The 16,928-nt window shown below is 36.5% G+C and overlaps 2 protein-coding genes across 2 annotated transcripts; one reads left to right on the top strand and one right to left on the bottom strand.

Annotated features, from left to right (window-relative positions):
• The first annotated feature begins 597 nt into the window (after positions 1-597).
• On the top strand, positions 598-5,923 carry LOC125475953 (phosphoribosylformylglycinamidine cyclo-ligase, chloroplastic/mitochondrial-like). The gene is made up of 8 exons (XM_048581433.1): positions 598-1,148; positions 1,241-1,335; positions 1,454-1,541; positions 4,434-4,447; positions 4,562-4,627; positions 4,803-4,975; positions 5,171-5,276; positions 5,441-5,923. The coding sequence occupies exons 1-8, from the start codon at positions 827-829 to the stop codon at positions 5,777-5,779; spliced, it is 1,203 nt and encodes a 400-aa protein (XP_048437390.1). The 5' UTR covers positions 598-826; the 3' UTR covers positions 5,780-5,923.
• Positions 5,924-6,551: 628 nt separating this feature from the next.
• LOC125476083 (malate dehydrogenase, chloroplastic-like) lies at positions 6,552-7,397 on the bottom strand. Its single transcript, XM_048581816.1, has one exon. It carries the CDS (start codon positions 7,395-7,397, stop codon positions 6,552-6,554), a length of 846 nt encoding a protein of 281 aa, XP_048437773.1.
• Between the last annotated feature and the right edge of the window lie 9,531 nt (positions 7,398-16,928).

Raw genomic sequence — 16,928 nt, 5'->3', positions numbered from 1 at the left:
ATTTGACTACACCTTCTTAGGCTAAATCAAACCAAATCAATCCGCACTCATCCCTAATCATAGAAGTATTTAGTCATAAAAACATAAGGTAAGAGATGTCGTTCAGTATTACGGTTTAGTAGTATTCCTTTTTACTTGTAAGTGAAAGATCTTAAATTTGATTATCGCTAAAAGTAAATTCGAATTACATTATTGACTTTCCACATTTTTAATGTAGATAATATTATTTGTTAAAATATATATATACACACACAACTTAAGGTGAAAAACAAAATAAAGGAAAAAGAAATGATTTTTAACAGTATTGTTTTTGTCTCTTTGTATAGACCGTTGTTTTCTAATGTGTATAAAGCACTGCAAAAGTCAACATGATGATTTCCGGATCTTTTGGTGAGGATAATAGAGATTTATAAATTGTATTAGTTTATTGTATATTATACAGTTAATTTTTGTTAAATACATTTCAAATTTAATTTTAAAGAAAAATATTTAAAATAAATTTTAATCGCACAATATACGATTTCAATTCCTAAAATTCCCATAAAAAAAAATCCGTCCACAATCCGGATTCCTGCCAAAAGAAATTGAATTCGGCCCATTGCCCAAAAGTCGAAGTTAGTTTGTGTCGTGTCGGGGACCCTACGAATGGGACTGGTCTGATTTGGGAGTTCGGAAATTGCCAGCTAGTCGAACTCAACTTAGGCGTGCGTGTTAGGGTTAGGGTTTGTCATTCGTGTGATATCAGGTGAGCGCTCCCTCCAATCCCGCTCCCGCTCCAGCTCCCTCCGTCGCAGACAACCGTCGGCCTCCCTGTTGCAAATTTACAATGGCTGCCTACGGCATAATCACGGCCTTCCAAGCGTCTTGGCTAAGATCCTCTTACTCCGGAGCCCATCCATGCAGACTGCCGCCATCATCATCATCAGTTGGGTTTCTCTCTCTGTCTTCACCATCATCATCAGCTGGTAAAATTTCGCAGCGCCGGCGCGTGTTGTCTTCGGAGCAGGAGGCCTCCGGAGGAGGAGGTCTGACGTACAAGGATGCTGGTGTAGATATAGATGCTGGAACGGCGCTTGTTGATAAAATTAAAGCCATGGCTCCTGAAATTGGATCCTTTGGGGGTATTGTCCATGATGAGATACTCGGCGGTACGTATGATTAATTTACGTATATAATCAATTAATTAATTAATTAATTAATGTTTGAATTTTGTTGTATGGTGATAATTCCTCAACAACAGATGACCTATGCCTTGTTCACGGGACGGATGGCGTTGGAACTAAACTTAAGCTTGCATTTGAGACTGGAATTCATGATACCATTGGCATTGATTTGGTAATCTTCCACCTCCGTTTCTTATATACATATTATTTTCTTTGGATAATTGCTTTTCCAATGCCCAGACTATATTCGTTCTATCGTTTGTTTGTTCGTTCGTTCGTTCAACTCCCAGGTTGCCATGAATGTCAATGATATCGTTACTTGTGGGGCGAAGCCATTATCTTTCCAGGATTACTTTGCTACAGGCCGCCTTGATGTTGATATTGTTGTGCGGAAGCTTCAAATATGAAACCAAAGCTAATACGGCAAAATATGACAAGACAAATAATCCAAAAAAAAGGGCACAAGGATTTATACTGGTTCGGCGTAAGCTTACATCCAGTTCCGAGACGGCGAGGAAATTCCACTAATGTCAAAAGGAGATTACAAATAGAGTTTTAACTCTCAAACCCAATAGCCCACATACACCCAATAGCTCTCACTCTCACAAAGAACAAATGGAGAAGATGGAAACATATAACAAATTCCTTCTCTCCCAAAAGCCACAAAATGTAGCACAAATATCTTTGATTGAGTGATTACTAACAAAGGAGGGGAAGAGCTTCAAATGGGAGAACCGAATGCTTTCCCTGGCTATCCTCCGCTCCGCTGCACCCCCCCGCACCCTCCCTTTTACCATAAGGCATAACAAAATGCCTTAATATAAAATGTTCAACTTTTTCCCATGGGAGAGCCGAATGCTCTCCCCTTGGATGCTTCTTTATGCTTTCTGCCCACTGCTCTCTGCCAAAGCACATGGGGTGCCAAGTTTCAAAGAGAAGCCGAAAGCACCACCTATAGCCAAACAAAGGAACAAACATTCAACAAACAACATGATGCTTCCTCATCATGATGTTCCTTCATCATTTTCTTATTTCTTGCTTTCGGCTTCTTTAACAAATGCAGCAGTTGCTGCCAATTAAAACAATAGGAAAACCACCCCGTGGCTTTCACATGGACCAAATAAACAAAACAACTTAACGGGCAATTGGGTCAATAAGTGGACCGCCACAATTTGGCCACCAATCCAACAATCTCCACCTTGGCCAAATTCCGAAAGCGTCATGATGAGCCAAACCACAAAATCCAACAATCTCCACCTTTGGGAAATTTCCACACAGCATCACAAAGAGTCGAATCAACAATCACCATAAGCACCCAAAGTACACACTAAAGACAACGGGAACTAAATCAAATTCCCCAAACTTACCAGTGCTCATAACAATTTCCACCTCGACTCAAACTGTACCAAAGCCAACAAAAGTAGACCATTTCTCTACCGTCTTCTCCAATTTTGCAAACCATAAGTGCCTTGATCAAAACAAAAAGTGAATCAAACGAAGAACTGTGATTCTTCAATATCACCAACAAAAGATCAAGTACACCATACCAAAGTTGGACACACAATGAACTCCACCTGCTCACAAACACCATGGTCTTAAACTACACCAATAGACTCATTCACATAGCATGGCACATTCTCCAAGTCAAAACTGATTACAAATTTGGCAACAAAGTCTCACATACCATATACGAAAATATGCCCTTCACTCAAGTTTACCATCATCACATGAGCACCAACAGGACAACCAAAATTTCAAATTCAAATAATCAGTAGGAGATCCAAAACCATACCTCAACTGGAGTCTTCAAGAAAACTAATTGCAGATGATGGAGACCAACAAACCAAATAGCAGTGGCAAACAAATCCAACCAAATGTCCATAGCCCAAACAAAGTTAGAAAGCATATAACTTGCCTTCTACACGAGGGTTCCACACAAATGTTCTGCAGTGCATGTGGTGTATCCAAAATAGTGTGGTGCCTCACTATCCAAACTTGCAGAACTCAACAAATTGGCCCTCACTGAATTCAACTTTACCAAAAAAAAGCAAAACCATACCAATATCTAAAACAATAAAAAACACCGATGAAGAGCAACTGACATAACACAAACATACATAGAGGCTACTAAGCAACTTTCTCAAATCATAACAAGGAATCCTTACAAACTCTTAAATCTCCATATGTAGTGGAGAGATTTAAGAGTACCCACAACACCAAATTCTCTTTCTTTTTCTTCAGCAGACCAATCTTGTGGCAAGGCTTCCACACCCTGTAGCGCCTTAAGCAACCCTTGTTGAACTAGCACAACTCGCATCTTAACCCGCCAAAGGCTAAAATCATTCCTCCCATTGAATTTTTCAATATCATATTTCACCGACATATTCGATGGTTTCATAGACATACTTGTACAAAGCCCCAAGTCAAAACCCAGAGCTCTGATACAACTTGTTGTGCGGAAGCTTCAAATATGAAACCAAAGCTAATACGGCAAAATATGACAAGACAAATAATCCAAAAAAAAGGGCACAAGGATTTATACTGGTTCGGCGTAAGCCTACATCCAGTTCCGAGACTGCGAGGAAATTCCACTAATGTCAAAAAGAGATTACAAATAGAGTTTTAACTCTCAAACCCAATAGCCCACATACACCCAATAGCTCTCACTCTCACAAAGAACAAATGGAGAAGATGGAAACATATACCAAATTCCTTCTCCCCCAAAAGCCACAAAATGTAGCACAAATATCTTTGATTGAGTGATTACTAACAAAGGAGGAGAAGAGCTTCAAATGGGAGAACCGAATGCTTTCCCTGGCTATCCTCCGCTCCGCTGCACCCCCCCCCCCCCCCCCCCGCACCCTCCCTTTTACCATAAGGCATAACAAAATGCCTTAATATAAAATGTTCAACTTTTTCCCATGGGAGAGCCGAATGCTCTCCCCTTGGATGCTTCTTTATGCTTTCTGCCCACTGCTCTCTGCCAAAGCACATGGGGTGCCAAGTTTCAAAGAGAAGCCGAAAGCACCACCTATAGCCAAACAAAGGAACAAACATTCAACAAACAACATGATGCTTCCTCATCATGATGTTCCTTCATCATTTTCTTATTTCTTGCTTTCGGCTTCTTTAACAAATGCAGCAGTTGCTGCCAATTAAAACAATAAGAAAACCACCCCGTGGCTTTCACATGGACCAAATAAACAAAACAACTTAACGGGCAATTGGGTCAATAAGTGGACCACCACAATTTGGCCACCAATCCAACAGATATCGCTGTCAAGGTAGACTTCACGCACGCACAATGCCTAAGCTCTTGGATTGCATAAGTACATTATCATGCCCAATAACTGCACTGTTCTTCTTCTTCTTCTTCTTCTTCTTCTTCTTCTTCTTAGGTTATACAAGGTATTCGCGATGGTTGCCAACAATCTGGCTGCAGCTGTAAACTTTCAGGCGGAGAGGTATTCGCGACTAACTAGTTATTTTGAATTGTGCCATTAATAATTGCCCTGTGACTCTGTAAGCTGGAGAATAAATCTTTCCCAACATGGGGAATAAATCTTAATGTTTGCCTCAATTTATACGAACTTTTTTGTAAGTTATACATGTGTTGCTGATAATTGCGTACGATTTCAGACTGCAGAGATGCCGGGTTTTTACAAAGACGGCGAGTATGACCTGGGCGGCTCTGCTGTTGGAGCTGTGAAAAAGGATTCGATCATTGATGGGAAAAACATTGCTCCCGGAGATGTCATCATTGGCCTGCCGTCCAGCGGGGTTCATTCCAATGGTTTCTCTCTTGTGAGAAGGTTGGCGATTCAGCTTCTTACATATTTAAAAAATTAACGTTCAGTTTTCGTTAGCTCTTTTCATACGATAGTATGTAGTCTATAGCACGTAGCTTGAGTATGCGATTAAATTCTGTCTCGCCGGCGGGTTGGTTGACTCGACTACTCATGGAAAAATATCCCTACCTTAGTACTGTTGCATCCATATCTTTACAGGGTTCTTGCTGATACTGGGGTTTCTCTCAAGGACCAACTGCCTGGGGGAGAAGGTGTTACATTTGGCGAAGCTTTGATGGTCCCGACTGTGATATATGTTAATCAGGTAGGGTCGACATCGATCAAACCCTACTTCCGCTTCCCATTATCATGCTCTGCAGATGCATATTTCTGCAGGACTAAATAACTAGCTGCTGACAATCAAAATGAAAATGCTCCCGTCATTGAGCTTTTTGTTAACTTATTATTGCCTTGCACTAAAACATGCAGGTCCTTGACTTAATAAGCAAGGGAGGTGTCAAAGGAGTAGCTCATATCACAGGGGGTGGTTTCACAGAAAATATACCCCGAGTGTTCCCGAAGGGCCTAGGAGCGGTCATTTATAAAGACTCATGGGAAGTCCCACCAGTTTTCAAATGGATCCAGAAGGCTGGAAGAGTAGAAGAGGCTGAGATGAGACGGACTTTTAACATGGGAATTGGAATGGTTCTTGTTGTGAGTCCGGAGGCATCCCACAGGATACTTGAAGAGGATGGGAATGGAGCTGCTTATAAAGTATACCGCATCGTTGAGGTTGTAAGCAGTCATGAAGGAGTGATTTATGTATAGTTGATTTTAGGTCAATTTAACTTGTGACTGTATCATGAATGTTAACTTTGTGACTCTATCTTGGGATTGACGGACCCCTATACAAATTTAAGCAGAGAATTTATGGATTCTAATAATGAATGTTGTTGTTTCCTTGGGCTTTTAGACAGAAGTCAATCCCATGACGTTTAATTCGAGCAGCAGGTTTAGAATGAGGAATCAGATGCGGTGCAACTATTGGTCTCGTTTGTTTCGTTTGTTCGTTCTTCTTCTTCTTAGGTTATGTAAGGCACTTGCGATGGTTGCCAACCAACAATCTGGCTGCAGCTGTAAACTTTCAGGCGAACGGTTCGCAGTCCATGGTGACCAGATGAAACTCAAAGCAGCACAGTCATATTGCCTTGAGGTTTCATGGCTCTCAGTTCTTAATAGTCGGTTAATATTATTTACTCGAAACATGAAGGATATTTCATTCGTCTATTAGATAGAAGTCAATCTGATGACGATGAAATCGGACCACTGGTTTAGGGGAACGAATCGGACGCAATGCAACTGTTGGTCTCGTTTGTTCGTTCGTTCAAATCTCAGTTGCAATTAGACTACTTACCTAAGATTTTGCTAATATTATCAAGGAAAGTGGTACTAAACATGCCCTAAAACCGACGTGTCAAAGGACATCGTTGCCACCGTACAACATACAACATAACATAATGAAAAGCATTACAACCTAGAAAGTCCAGCAGAAGCAAAAGCAGACGACCTTCCCATCGACCAAATGAAACCTTCTCCCTTATCAGGGCTTGTTATCAAGCATCAGCTTCCGGATGCAATCTGTGATATATTTCGCAACAGAAATTTCCAGCCAAAGCGTTCCCGTTCCGCGACCAAACTTGCTGATCTCGCTTTGCTCTATGCACTCCAACGCATAACCCTCCATACCTACTGGCACTTGAATATTTGTCTTGGACTTATAGTAATACTCCTCTATCTTAAAACTAAACTGGGACAGATCAGTAACGCAGAAACCATGGAGCTTTAATGGATCAAATCCTATATTTGACTTCAAGGCTTTTGCCGTGGACCTCATTGCATGCTCTATTGGTTGGGTCAGGAAGCATATGAAAGCATCAGCACAATGAAGGGCGATGGCATTGATCGTACGATCGATAATGGGAGAATTGAATGCTAGCATCTGATCATAAGTGAACTTCATAGCATTTCTGGAAATGCCTGCTGCCACTATCACCATTTTGGCACCTTGTAAACACCTCTTTAACTCCTCCACATTGCCACCAAGCTCAGCCTCCTTGAAGTCATCTTTACAGATTGATATGTCAGCGCCCGCAATGCTAACACTATCAATCAAAGCTCCGCCCACAACTCTTGAGAGATCCCCCAAAACAGCTACCTTGTATGTGATGGTAACATCTGGATTCTCATCATTTGTCTGTGTGCCAATGTTATTGGTGGCTTTCACCTCCAAATTGTGCTTCTTGACGACCAACTGAGACCGAAGTGACTGCTGCATTGTCACTTTCATTGGAACATTGACTTGCTTTGGCAGTGCCACCCTGCCATTGTGCCCAATACCAGAATGAATTCCTTCGAATCCGACCGCAGACATCATTTTAGCAGCCATCTAAACAAACAATTGAAAAACCAAGTAAAACACAATTCATTCATTTTGGCGTCTACATTTACAATAAATTTGGTAACTTAGCCATCCAACACTGCTAACTAATATAGTAATGGGTAGTAAGTCGATGGAGTTTAGGCATGCAAATATCAGAAGCCTATCCACTTAATCACTGACATTTTTGTAAGACAATCTAGACAAAATGCAGCAAATAAGGCTTTTTAGCCATTAGGGTTAAAAATGACGGAGGAGACGAAAAAGGAGAAAGCACGCACTGCTCTTGAGAGCTTTTCAAGTTTGTTTTCAAGGTGTTTTCTATCCATGTTAATAATAATATTTTATGATTGTTCAAAACTAGTTTCGTTTGCTTGGGCAAGGTCAAGAGCCATAGCAAGAATATGTAGTTTCTTTTCAATTTGCTTATGATATTATGCATGCAAGTTTTGAATTATTAATCATCGGTTTAAACTATCTAATTGTCTTGATGATTGGCCACCATTAGGATATTTAGAAAAGTAATTTGATGCAATTTTGGCAGAGGGATGTCCTGAAATTGACGCTGGCTTCTTGTGGTTAATATGTGTCACTTCTTAGAATGGACGACACATCTTAAGGGTTATATGGTTTTTCAAAAGGTTTTCACATAACTTAATGAGTCTTGCATGTTCACATTCAATCTGGACGCCACGGACAGGTTACATGTTAGATATACGTTCTATGTTGGAGGTTCCAAGTAGGATATATTTTAGGAAAACCTAACCTTCAAATATGCATGCGTAAATCGTAAGTAATTGGAAGAACTACATTGAATTGTTAAGGTGACGGTGGAACCTAGTGCTCAAATCTATTTTCAAAACTATTTTCTTTCGTTCTCTTTACTTTGTTAGTTTATTTAATTATTTTTAATTAAATTCGTTTTTAATATTTTAGGTAATAAAATCAACCTCCTTCAAACTTTGTTTTCAAATAATTAATTAAGATTTGGTATTTACATAAATTATTCATTCAATCCCTGTGGAGAACGACATTGCTTGAGCTGCTATACTACAACTAATTTGTACTCTTGCAAGTATTTTTAAATGTTTTTATCTCTACTTTTGCAGATGGTAAAAATCCCATCAAAAATCACTAGCCTCAAGGAAATAAACTAAGATATTTCTGTATTATTTTTAGGAAAAAATCATAAATCCTAGCTTAATCTTTAAAGCTAGGATCCTTGATGTCCAAAGCACCTAGAAACAGGAAAAATGAGAAAAAAAATCAAACCAATGTACCAAGTTTCATTGCTCTAATAAAAGCTAAAGCCTGAAGATTTTTTAGTAAAATCACTAGCCACAAGGAAATAAACATTGATATTTTTGTATTATTTTGGAAAAAAAATCATAAATCCCTGCTTTATTGTTTAAAGCTAGGATCTCTGATGTTCAAAGTGCCTAGAAACTAAGGAAAAATAAGAAAGAATCAAACCAAAACACCAAGCTTCATTGCTCTGAGAAAAACTAAAGCCTTATAATAAAGATCATTGAACAAAATCACTAGCCTCAAGGAAATAAACTGAGATATTTTGTATTATTTTTGGAAAAAAATGATAAGTCGTAGTTTTATTGTTTAAAGCTAGGGTCTTTGATGTCCAAAGCACCTAGAAAACTAAGGAAAAATAGAAAAAATCAAACCAAAACACCAAGCTTCATTGCTCTAACAAAAGCTAAAGCCTTTAAATATTTTTGAGCAAAATCACTAGCCTCAAGGAAATGAACTAAGATATTTTTGTATTACTTCAAGGGGAAAAAATCATAAACCCTAGCTTGATTGTCTAAAGCCAGGATCTTTGATGTCCAAAGCACCTAGAAACTAAGGAAAAATAAGAAAAAATTCAACCAATATACCAAGCTTCCACTGCTCTAATAAAAGCTAAAGCCCTTAAAATTTTTTTGAACACAATCACTACCCTGAAGGAAATGAACTAATATATTTTTGTGTCATTTTTGGGGGAAAAAAAAATCATTAACCCTAGCTGTATTCTTGAAAGCTAGGATCTTTGATGTCCAGAGCAACTAGAAACTAAGGAAAATAAGAAAAAATAAAACCAATACCAAGCTTCATTGCTCTGATAAAAGCTAAAGCCTTTTAAAGATTTTTGAGCAAAATTACTAGCCTCAAGGAAATAACAATGATATTTTTGTATTATTTTGGAAAAGAATTATAAATCCTAACTTTATTATTTAAAGCTAGGATCTTTGATGTCCAGAGAGCACCTAGAAACTAAGGAAAATTAGGAAAAAATAAAACCAAAACAACAAGCTTCAGTGCTCTGATAAAAGCTAACGCCTTTAAAGATTTTTTAGCAAAATAACTACCCTCAGGGAAATAAACAATTATGCTTTTGTATTATTTTGGAAAAAATTATCATAAATCCTAGTTTTATTGCTTAAAGCTAGGATCTTTGTTGTCCAAAAACACCTAGAAACTAAGGAAAAATAAGAAAAATCAAACGAAAACACCAAGCTTCATTGCTATAATAAAAGCTAAAGCCTTTAGAGATTTGTGAGCAAAAGCATAGCCTCAAGGAAATAAACTAAGATATTTTTGTGTATTATTTTTTCAAAGAGAACCATAAACCCCAGCTTTATTGCTTAAAGCTGGAATCTTTGATGTCCGAAGCACCTAGAAACTAAAATGAGAAAAATCAAACAACACAAAGTTTCATTGCTCTAATAAAAGCTAACGCCATTTTTGAGCAAAATCACTAGCCTCAAGGAAATAAAGTAACATATTTTTGGAAAAAAAAAATCATAAAACCCTAGCTTTATTGCTTAAAGGTAGGATCTTTGATGTCCGAGGCACCCAGAAACTAAGGAAAAATGAGAAGGGAAGAGAAAAAAATAAAAGCTAAAGCATCATGTTTCCTTCCTCTAATTCAAGAACAGCTATACACACACAAGCGTAGTCTAAAAAGATATCATACCGTAATTAGCAGCTAATCGAAGATCTCTGGTGTGCAATTTTGTTTCCACACCAAAGTGTATTTATAGGCAGGAAGGCGAGAGGGGCGGAAGGGGGGAGAGGGGCATGGGGGTGGGGGTGTTGGAGGGATCCTTGGCCATGCTGTAAGGACGTGAATTCAGCATAATCAAAACCTTAAAAAACAAGGGAATAAGAGAGACAGAGAGAGAGAGAGTAATGAACAGTGCCACGTGTCAGCATAATCAAAACCTTAAAAAACAAGGGAATAAGAGAGACAGAGAGAGAGAGAGTAATGAACAGTGCCACGTGTCAGCATAATCAAAACCTTAAAAAACAAGGGAATAAGAGACAGAGAGAGAGAGAGTAATGAACAGTTAGATTGGATCGATTTTATTTTGTCTTTCAAAAACTTTATATTAATTTTATTTGGGTAAATCACATTTTCATGCTTAAGGTTTGGGGTTTATTTCAATTCCTTACAACATCTTCAAAACATTTCATTTTCATATCTTAAGTACTATTTTATTTCAAAATAATACATCCGTTACATTTTTTATTCATTGATCCGTTAAGTGCTGACGTGGCAGCCACATATATATCTGCCACATGGCTGCCACATATATGTCATGTGTCAGCACAATCAAAACCTTAAAAACAAGGGAATAAGAGAGAGAGAGAGAGAGAGAGTAATGAACAGTTAGATTTGATCGATTTTATTTTGTCTTTCAAAAATTTTATAGGGAAAATTTGAAATAGATCCAATTTTATAGACTACCTTTTGAAATAGGTCCAATTTTTAGTGACTTTTGACTTTTGAAATAGGTCTAATTTTTAGTTACTTTGGACCTATTTCAAAAAACCCCAATTTTATATCAATTTTTCGTTTTTGTTTTAGTATATAGCAAGTGTCACGAGTTTGAGTGGCTCATTCCATTTTTCAATTTGCTACATACTACATCGTAACTATAGAGAGATAGAGAGATAATTAATGATCAGCTGGGCTGGATCAGTTTTATGTCTTTCAAAAAATTTCACTCAATTTTTCGTTTTTGTTTTAGTATATAGCAAGCGTCACGCGTCACGAGTTTGAGTGCCTCATTCCATTCTTTAATTTGCAACATACTATACATACACGACATCATCGTAACATCCTAGCTGCTTGTAGTATAAAGAGAGAAAGAAAGAGATCTAGAGAGTAATAAACAGCTGGACTGGATCAATTTATTTTGTCTTTCAAAAATTCACCCTCAATTTTATTTTGTTTTAGTATATAGCAAGAAGTTTGAGTGGCTCATTCCATTCTTCGGTTTGCGACATACTACATACATCACCTCATCGTAACATCCTAGCTACTTGTAGTATATCTATGTGTTACTCCCTCTACGTTTGGTTTACGTATTATTTCTAATTCTACGCTTATCAAATCAATATGCGTAATGAGCAGAAATGTATAATGAGGAAAACTAATGAAAAATGTTTGAAAACTTTGAGTTTTAACGAAAATGACGAAATAAAGGGTAAAGTGAATAGTAATAAGATTGACTTTTTAGTGTAAAAATGTGGTTTTTCGTTAAAGTGAACAGTATCGGGAGCTTTTTGCACTAGTAGAAAAACATGTTTGCGCGACTGAATTTTGGGTGACGGAGCAAATTTCATCACGCAAAGTATGTTTGCGCAACCAAAAACACAAAACGTCGCACAAACGGCCTTTGCACGACAGCACTTTGCGCGACGAATTTTTTGTCCCATTGCTTGATCTCTGAATGTTTGTTTTTTGCGATTTTTGGCGTATGCGATCTCGAAGTATATACAAACAAGTTTGACGGTTGGATCGTTGAAACTAATTTCGTATAATGCGTTTCCCATCAAATTCAATGGTATATGTATTTACTAAGTATATTTTAATTTATTTGTTTTATACTTATAAGAAAAAGGGCAAAAAAAAAAAGGGGGGACTTTGCGCGACGCAGTTGTACCTATGTCGCGCAAAGTCCCCCCCTTTTTTTCTTTTTTTCCCTTTTCCTTTTATTTTGGGGTTCTTGCATTGCCTTTTTCTTTTGTGGTATCCACTTGTGTAAATGTTTTAAATTGACGATCGAATCAGTTCATTGTATTCATATAGGGTTATATAGTATAGCTGTAAAAAAATCATCAAAATCGAAGTTAAAATAACCGTTAAATCGTGATTTTTTGTTTATAGCAGTCGAAAAGATTTGTCCCGTTATTTGATCTCTACACGTTTGTTTTTTGCGATTTTTGGCATATGCAATCTCGAAGCATATACAAACAAGTTTGATGGTTAGATCGTTGAAACTAGTTTCGTACAATGCGTATCCCATCAAAACGTTAGATTCACTAACACTTGGAGTTTATTTATACTTTCATTAAGTATAACATAAGATTTTGTGGTATCCACTTGTGTAAATATTTTAAATCAATGATTGAATCAGTTCGTTGTATTTATATAGGGTCAAGGAGAGCTGCAAAAAATCATCAAAATCGGAGTTAATATAATCATTAAATTGTGATTTTTCGTTTATAACCGTCGAAGAGATTTGTCCCGTTACTTAATCTCTACATGTTTGTTTTTTGCGATTTTTGGCGTATGTGATCTCGAAGCATATACAAACAAGTTTGACAATTGGACCTTTGAAATTAGTTTCGTACAATGCGTATCCCATCAAAACATTAGATTCACTAACACTTGGAATTTATTTATACTTTCATGAAGTATAACATAAGATTTTGTGGTATCCACTTGTGTAAATATTTTAAATTGACGATCAAATGAGTTTATTGTATTCATATAAGATCAAGGAGTGTAGTTGTAAAAAATCATCAAAATCGGAGTTAAAATAACCGTTAAATCGTACTTTTTCGTTTATAACCGTCGAAATGTTTTGTCCCGTTACTTGATTTCTGCATGTGTTTTTTTTTAAGATTTTTGGCATATGCGATCTCGAAGCATATACAAACAAGTTTGACGGTTGGATCGTTGTATTCCATCAAAACATTAGATTCACTAACTCTTGGAGTTTATTTATACTTTCATTAAGTATAACATAAGATTTTGTGGTATCCACTTGTGTAAATGTTTTAAATTAACGATCGAATTAGTTTATATATATATAGGGTTAAAGAGTGTAGCTCTAAAAAATCATCAAAATCAAAGTTAAAATAATCGTTAAATCGTGATTTTTTGTTTATAACCATCGAAAAGGTTTGTCTCGTTACGTGATATTTGAATGTTTGTTTTTTGCGCAAAGTGTTTTTTGACTTTCCACATGTAGGATCTCTATTTATTTATTTAGTCCACTCTTTCTGACTCTAAAAACTACTATATCCACGACGAACCCAAAACATTAACATACATCAGGAACGTTGCCTACTTCCAAAATAGTAAGAATTACACTTTCTACCATAATTTGATCAAAAATCTACAACACCATATAAAGGACCTCTGGGTTGCACACTAGCTAGTATAACTAAGAAAAATTGAAGGAAACCAGTTAACAAGTACATTGCATCAACTCATCACAAAAATCTTGCTTGTCTCTTTTAAGTTGCCTAATTCTAAGTAAGTTGAGTGGACTACATGAACATTCTTCCACAAATTCTTCTACTCGATAGCGCTCAAGTCTGAATCGAGAGCAACAAAAGTAATAAGAAAATTCTCAAAAAAAAAAGATGCAAATCGAGTGCTTTTGAAGCAACAAATCCACAATTCAAGCTGGGTAAAACAATTTGAACCATTTCAAGTAAATATTCAATCAAAGCAACTGATGCCCAGATAAAATCGATGCAAATTCAAAACCCGAAACAAATTAAGAACTAATTAAACAACATGCACAAACCTAAACGATCCCACATAACCCATAATTCGCCAAAAAAAATGATGATCGACCCTAAATTATAATCGAAATTGTCAAAACGAAACGAATAAATTTTTGATCTCGATCATAACTATACCGGCGCCGGGGGGGGTGGATTTGGAACAAGATTGAAACACACAGTATCACTATAAGCATAGCACGGACGTCTCTGGTATCCACTTGTGTAAATGTTTTAAATTGACGATCGAATTAATTCATTGTATTCATATAGGGTTAAAGAGTGTAGCTGTAAAAAATCTATAAAATTGGAGTTAAATTAACCGTTAAATCGTGATTTTTCGTTTATTGCCATCGAAAAGGTTTGTCCAGTTACTTGATCTCTGAATGTTTGTTTTTTTGCAATTTTTGGCGTACACGATCTCGAAGCATATACAAATAAGTTTGACGGTTAGATCGTTGAAACTAGTTTCGTACAATACGTTTCTCATCAAGTTCAATGATATATATATTTACTAAGTTGATTTTAATTCATTTATTTAGTACTTCTAACACTTAAGAAATTGATTAATATATATGTAAAAAAAAAATTATTGTGGGTTTTTATTAGAAAAATATATTATTGTGGGGTTTATGTAAAAAAAATTTGAATTTGAAAGGAGTAAAGTCACATTTTCAATAATTTTTATAATAATTGAAAAAAAAAAAATTTACCTTGCGTGACGCCTTAACATGGTCATCGCGCAAAAGCACTTTGTGCGACGTCAAATTGTATGCCTACATCGCGCAAGTTATGATAATTTTGGTGGTACAATAGTAAAAAATAGGCCTTTTTTTTTCAATTTTCCTAAGTTTGGACCTCTTCCCTCTTTCCCTCTTTCCCATATAATTAATACACCTTCTTTCCCATATAAACCCTGTTGCTCATCTGACCTTCTCTCTTTCCCGTACAAGGTGCAACTGGTTCTTCACAAGCTATGGTTAACTTTAGCTTGTGATTCTCACTTCTTTTTCCCTTTTTCCCTCTCTTTCCCATATATTGAATCCAAATTTGGTTTTTAATACTCATCTCTCTCCCTCTCGTTCACAAGCTTTCCTCTTCACAATCTCAAATCCCTTTCTTTCCCGTACACATCTCTCTCCCTCTCGTTCCCACCACCACTTCTCCGTCAATTGTCTCTTTCCCTCTTGTTCTAAACGATGGGTAGCGACGCGAAACTCGAAGCCGATGCAAATCAAGTCCCAAAATCAAGGTGAAGGTTTCTGATTTTCGATGGGTTTTTGTTATTTAGGGTTTAGGCTCAAATTGCATGTTGGGTTTTTGTCAAATTGCTTTTTTAGTGATATGATTTGAGCATTGCTGAAATGAATCTGCAGTATTATAATGCTTTCAATCCAATTGTCGTTATCCCAACGAAGACTTTTTGAAAGTCAAAGCCTTTGTGCAATTTCCCCTGTTTGTTTATATAGAGGATATTAGGTGAAGATATATTTAGGACCTTGGATCTACAAGTTAAGAGGGGAGAGAAGACATGTAAAATTACAACATAAGTTTCCAGTGCAACTGTTCGTGTAGTAAACTTTGCTATCTGATGGTTGTGGACCTGATTAAGTTATAACATTAACTAACGTAAACCTTGATAGCACAAGTTGTCTAATTACGCTGAAAGTCTCTCAAACTTACAAGTTCTACCGAATTCCTATTTCGCATCTTAATTCCTCACGGGGGGATGTAGCAAACTTTGATTTGCACCAAGTTCTTGTTGAATAAATAAAAGCTTGCAATGACCTGTACAAACTGTTATAGTTGGAATATACCATACATAGGAAGTCAGAACTTGTGGGTGATCTGTGATCTCTAGCCTTGAATTCTGCTTGCATTCCATTTATTTATGTGAATTGTAATGCATCTGTAACTTTTACCAATTGCCTGACATATTAATATTCTGAAACTGAAATGTACATAGCATCACAATCTCAAGTTGGCTCGTTTTGTTCTAATATTTTTTTTACTGGTTGTCGTGTCTCTAGTGTCCCAGTGCAATCCTTCAAAGTAATTGTCTGGTCGCTGTAGGGGAACAACTACAGTTAGTGTTCTTATTAGATGTAAATTTTTCTACTTTTTACACTTATTTCAAAATTTATCATATGCTCAGCTATGTTACCTTTTTTCCCCCGCTTCTTCTTTCTCCACATCTCATTTTTAGACATGATAACTCTTAAAGACATATAAGCATGAACTGTAATTCTACTGGTGAATACTGCAGATTCATTTCAACAATGCTCAAATTATGCTCTAAAGTTCTTAATTACATAACTAGATCACCGAAAATATGAATTGAATTTGAGTCTTCATCTCGTACCGAAAAATGACTTAAATTTGAGTCTCAGTTCTCTTTCTCTTCTCCCTTTTTCCTTTTCCCTTTAATTTTCTCGTTTCTCTATTTTGCTTCTCTGCAATAATTAAATACATATTCCAAGCATATATATATATATATATATATATATATGTGTGTGTATATGCAAATAATTGGGAGATTAGTTGGTTGGATGATGGATTGCAAAATGTTTGCCACTGCAATTTGGAATTTCCATTTCTTATTCTGTTTTAATTTTTATTATAGTTTGATTAATTTAACCATATCAGTAATTTAAGTTCTGATTTTTAAATGGATTAATGGGTTTCCTACTTTGCTTGATATCAAAGTTCTTAACTACATAACTAGATCACCGAAAATAA

Source organism: the organism of the source record quoted next, unplaced genomic scaffold (assembly GCF_019419815.1).
Source record: "Pyrus x bretschneideri cultivar Hongxiangsu unplaced genomic scaffold, Pyrus_bretschneideri_v1 Contig17, whole genome shotgun sequence".
Classification (NCBI taxonomy): domain Eukaryota; kingdom Viridiplantae; phylum Streptophyta; class Magnoliopsida; order Rosales; family Rosaceae; genus Pyrus; species Pyrus x bretschneideri.
This window is presented reverse-complemented; position numbering and strand designations above follow the sequence as displayed.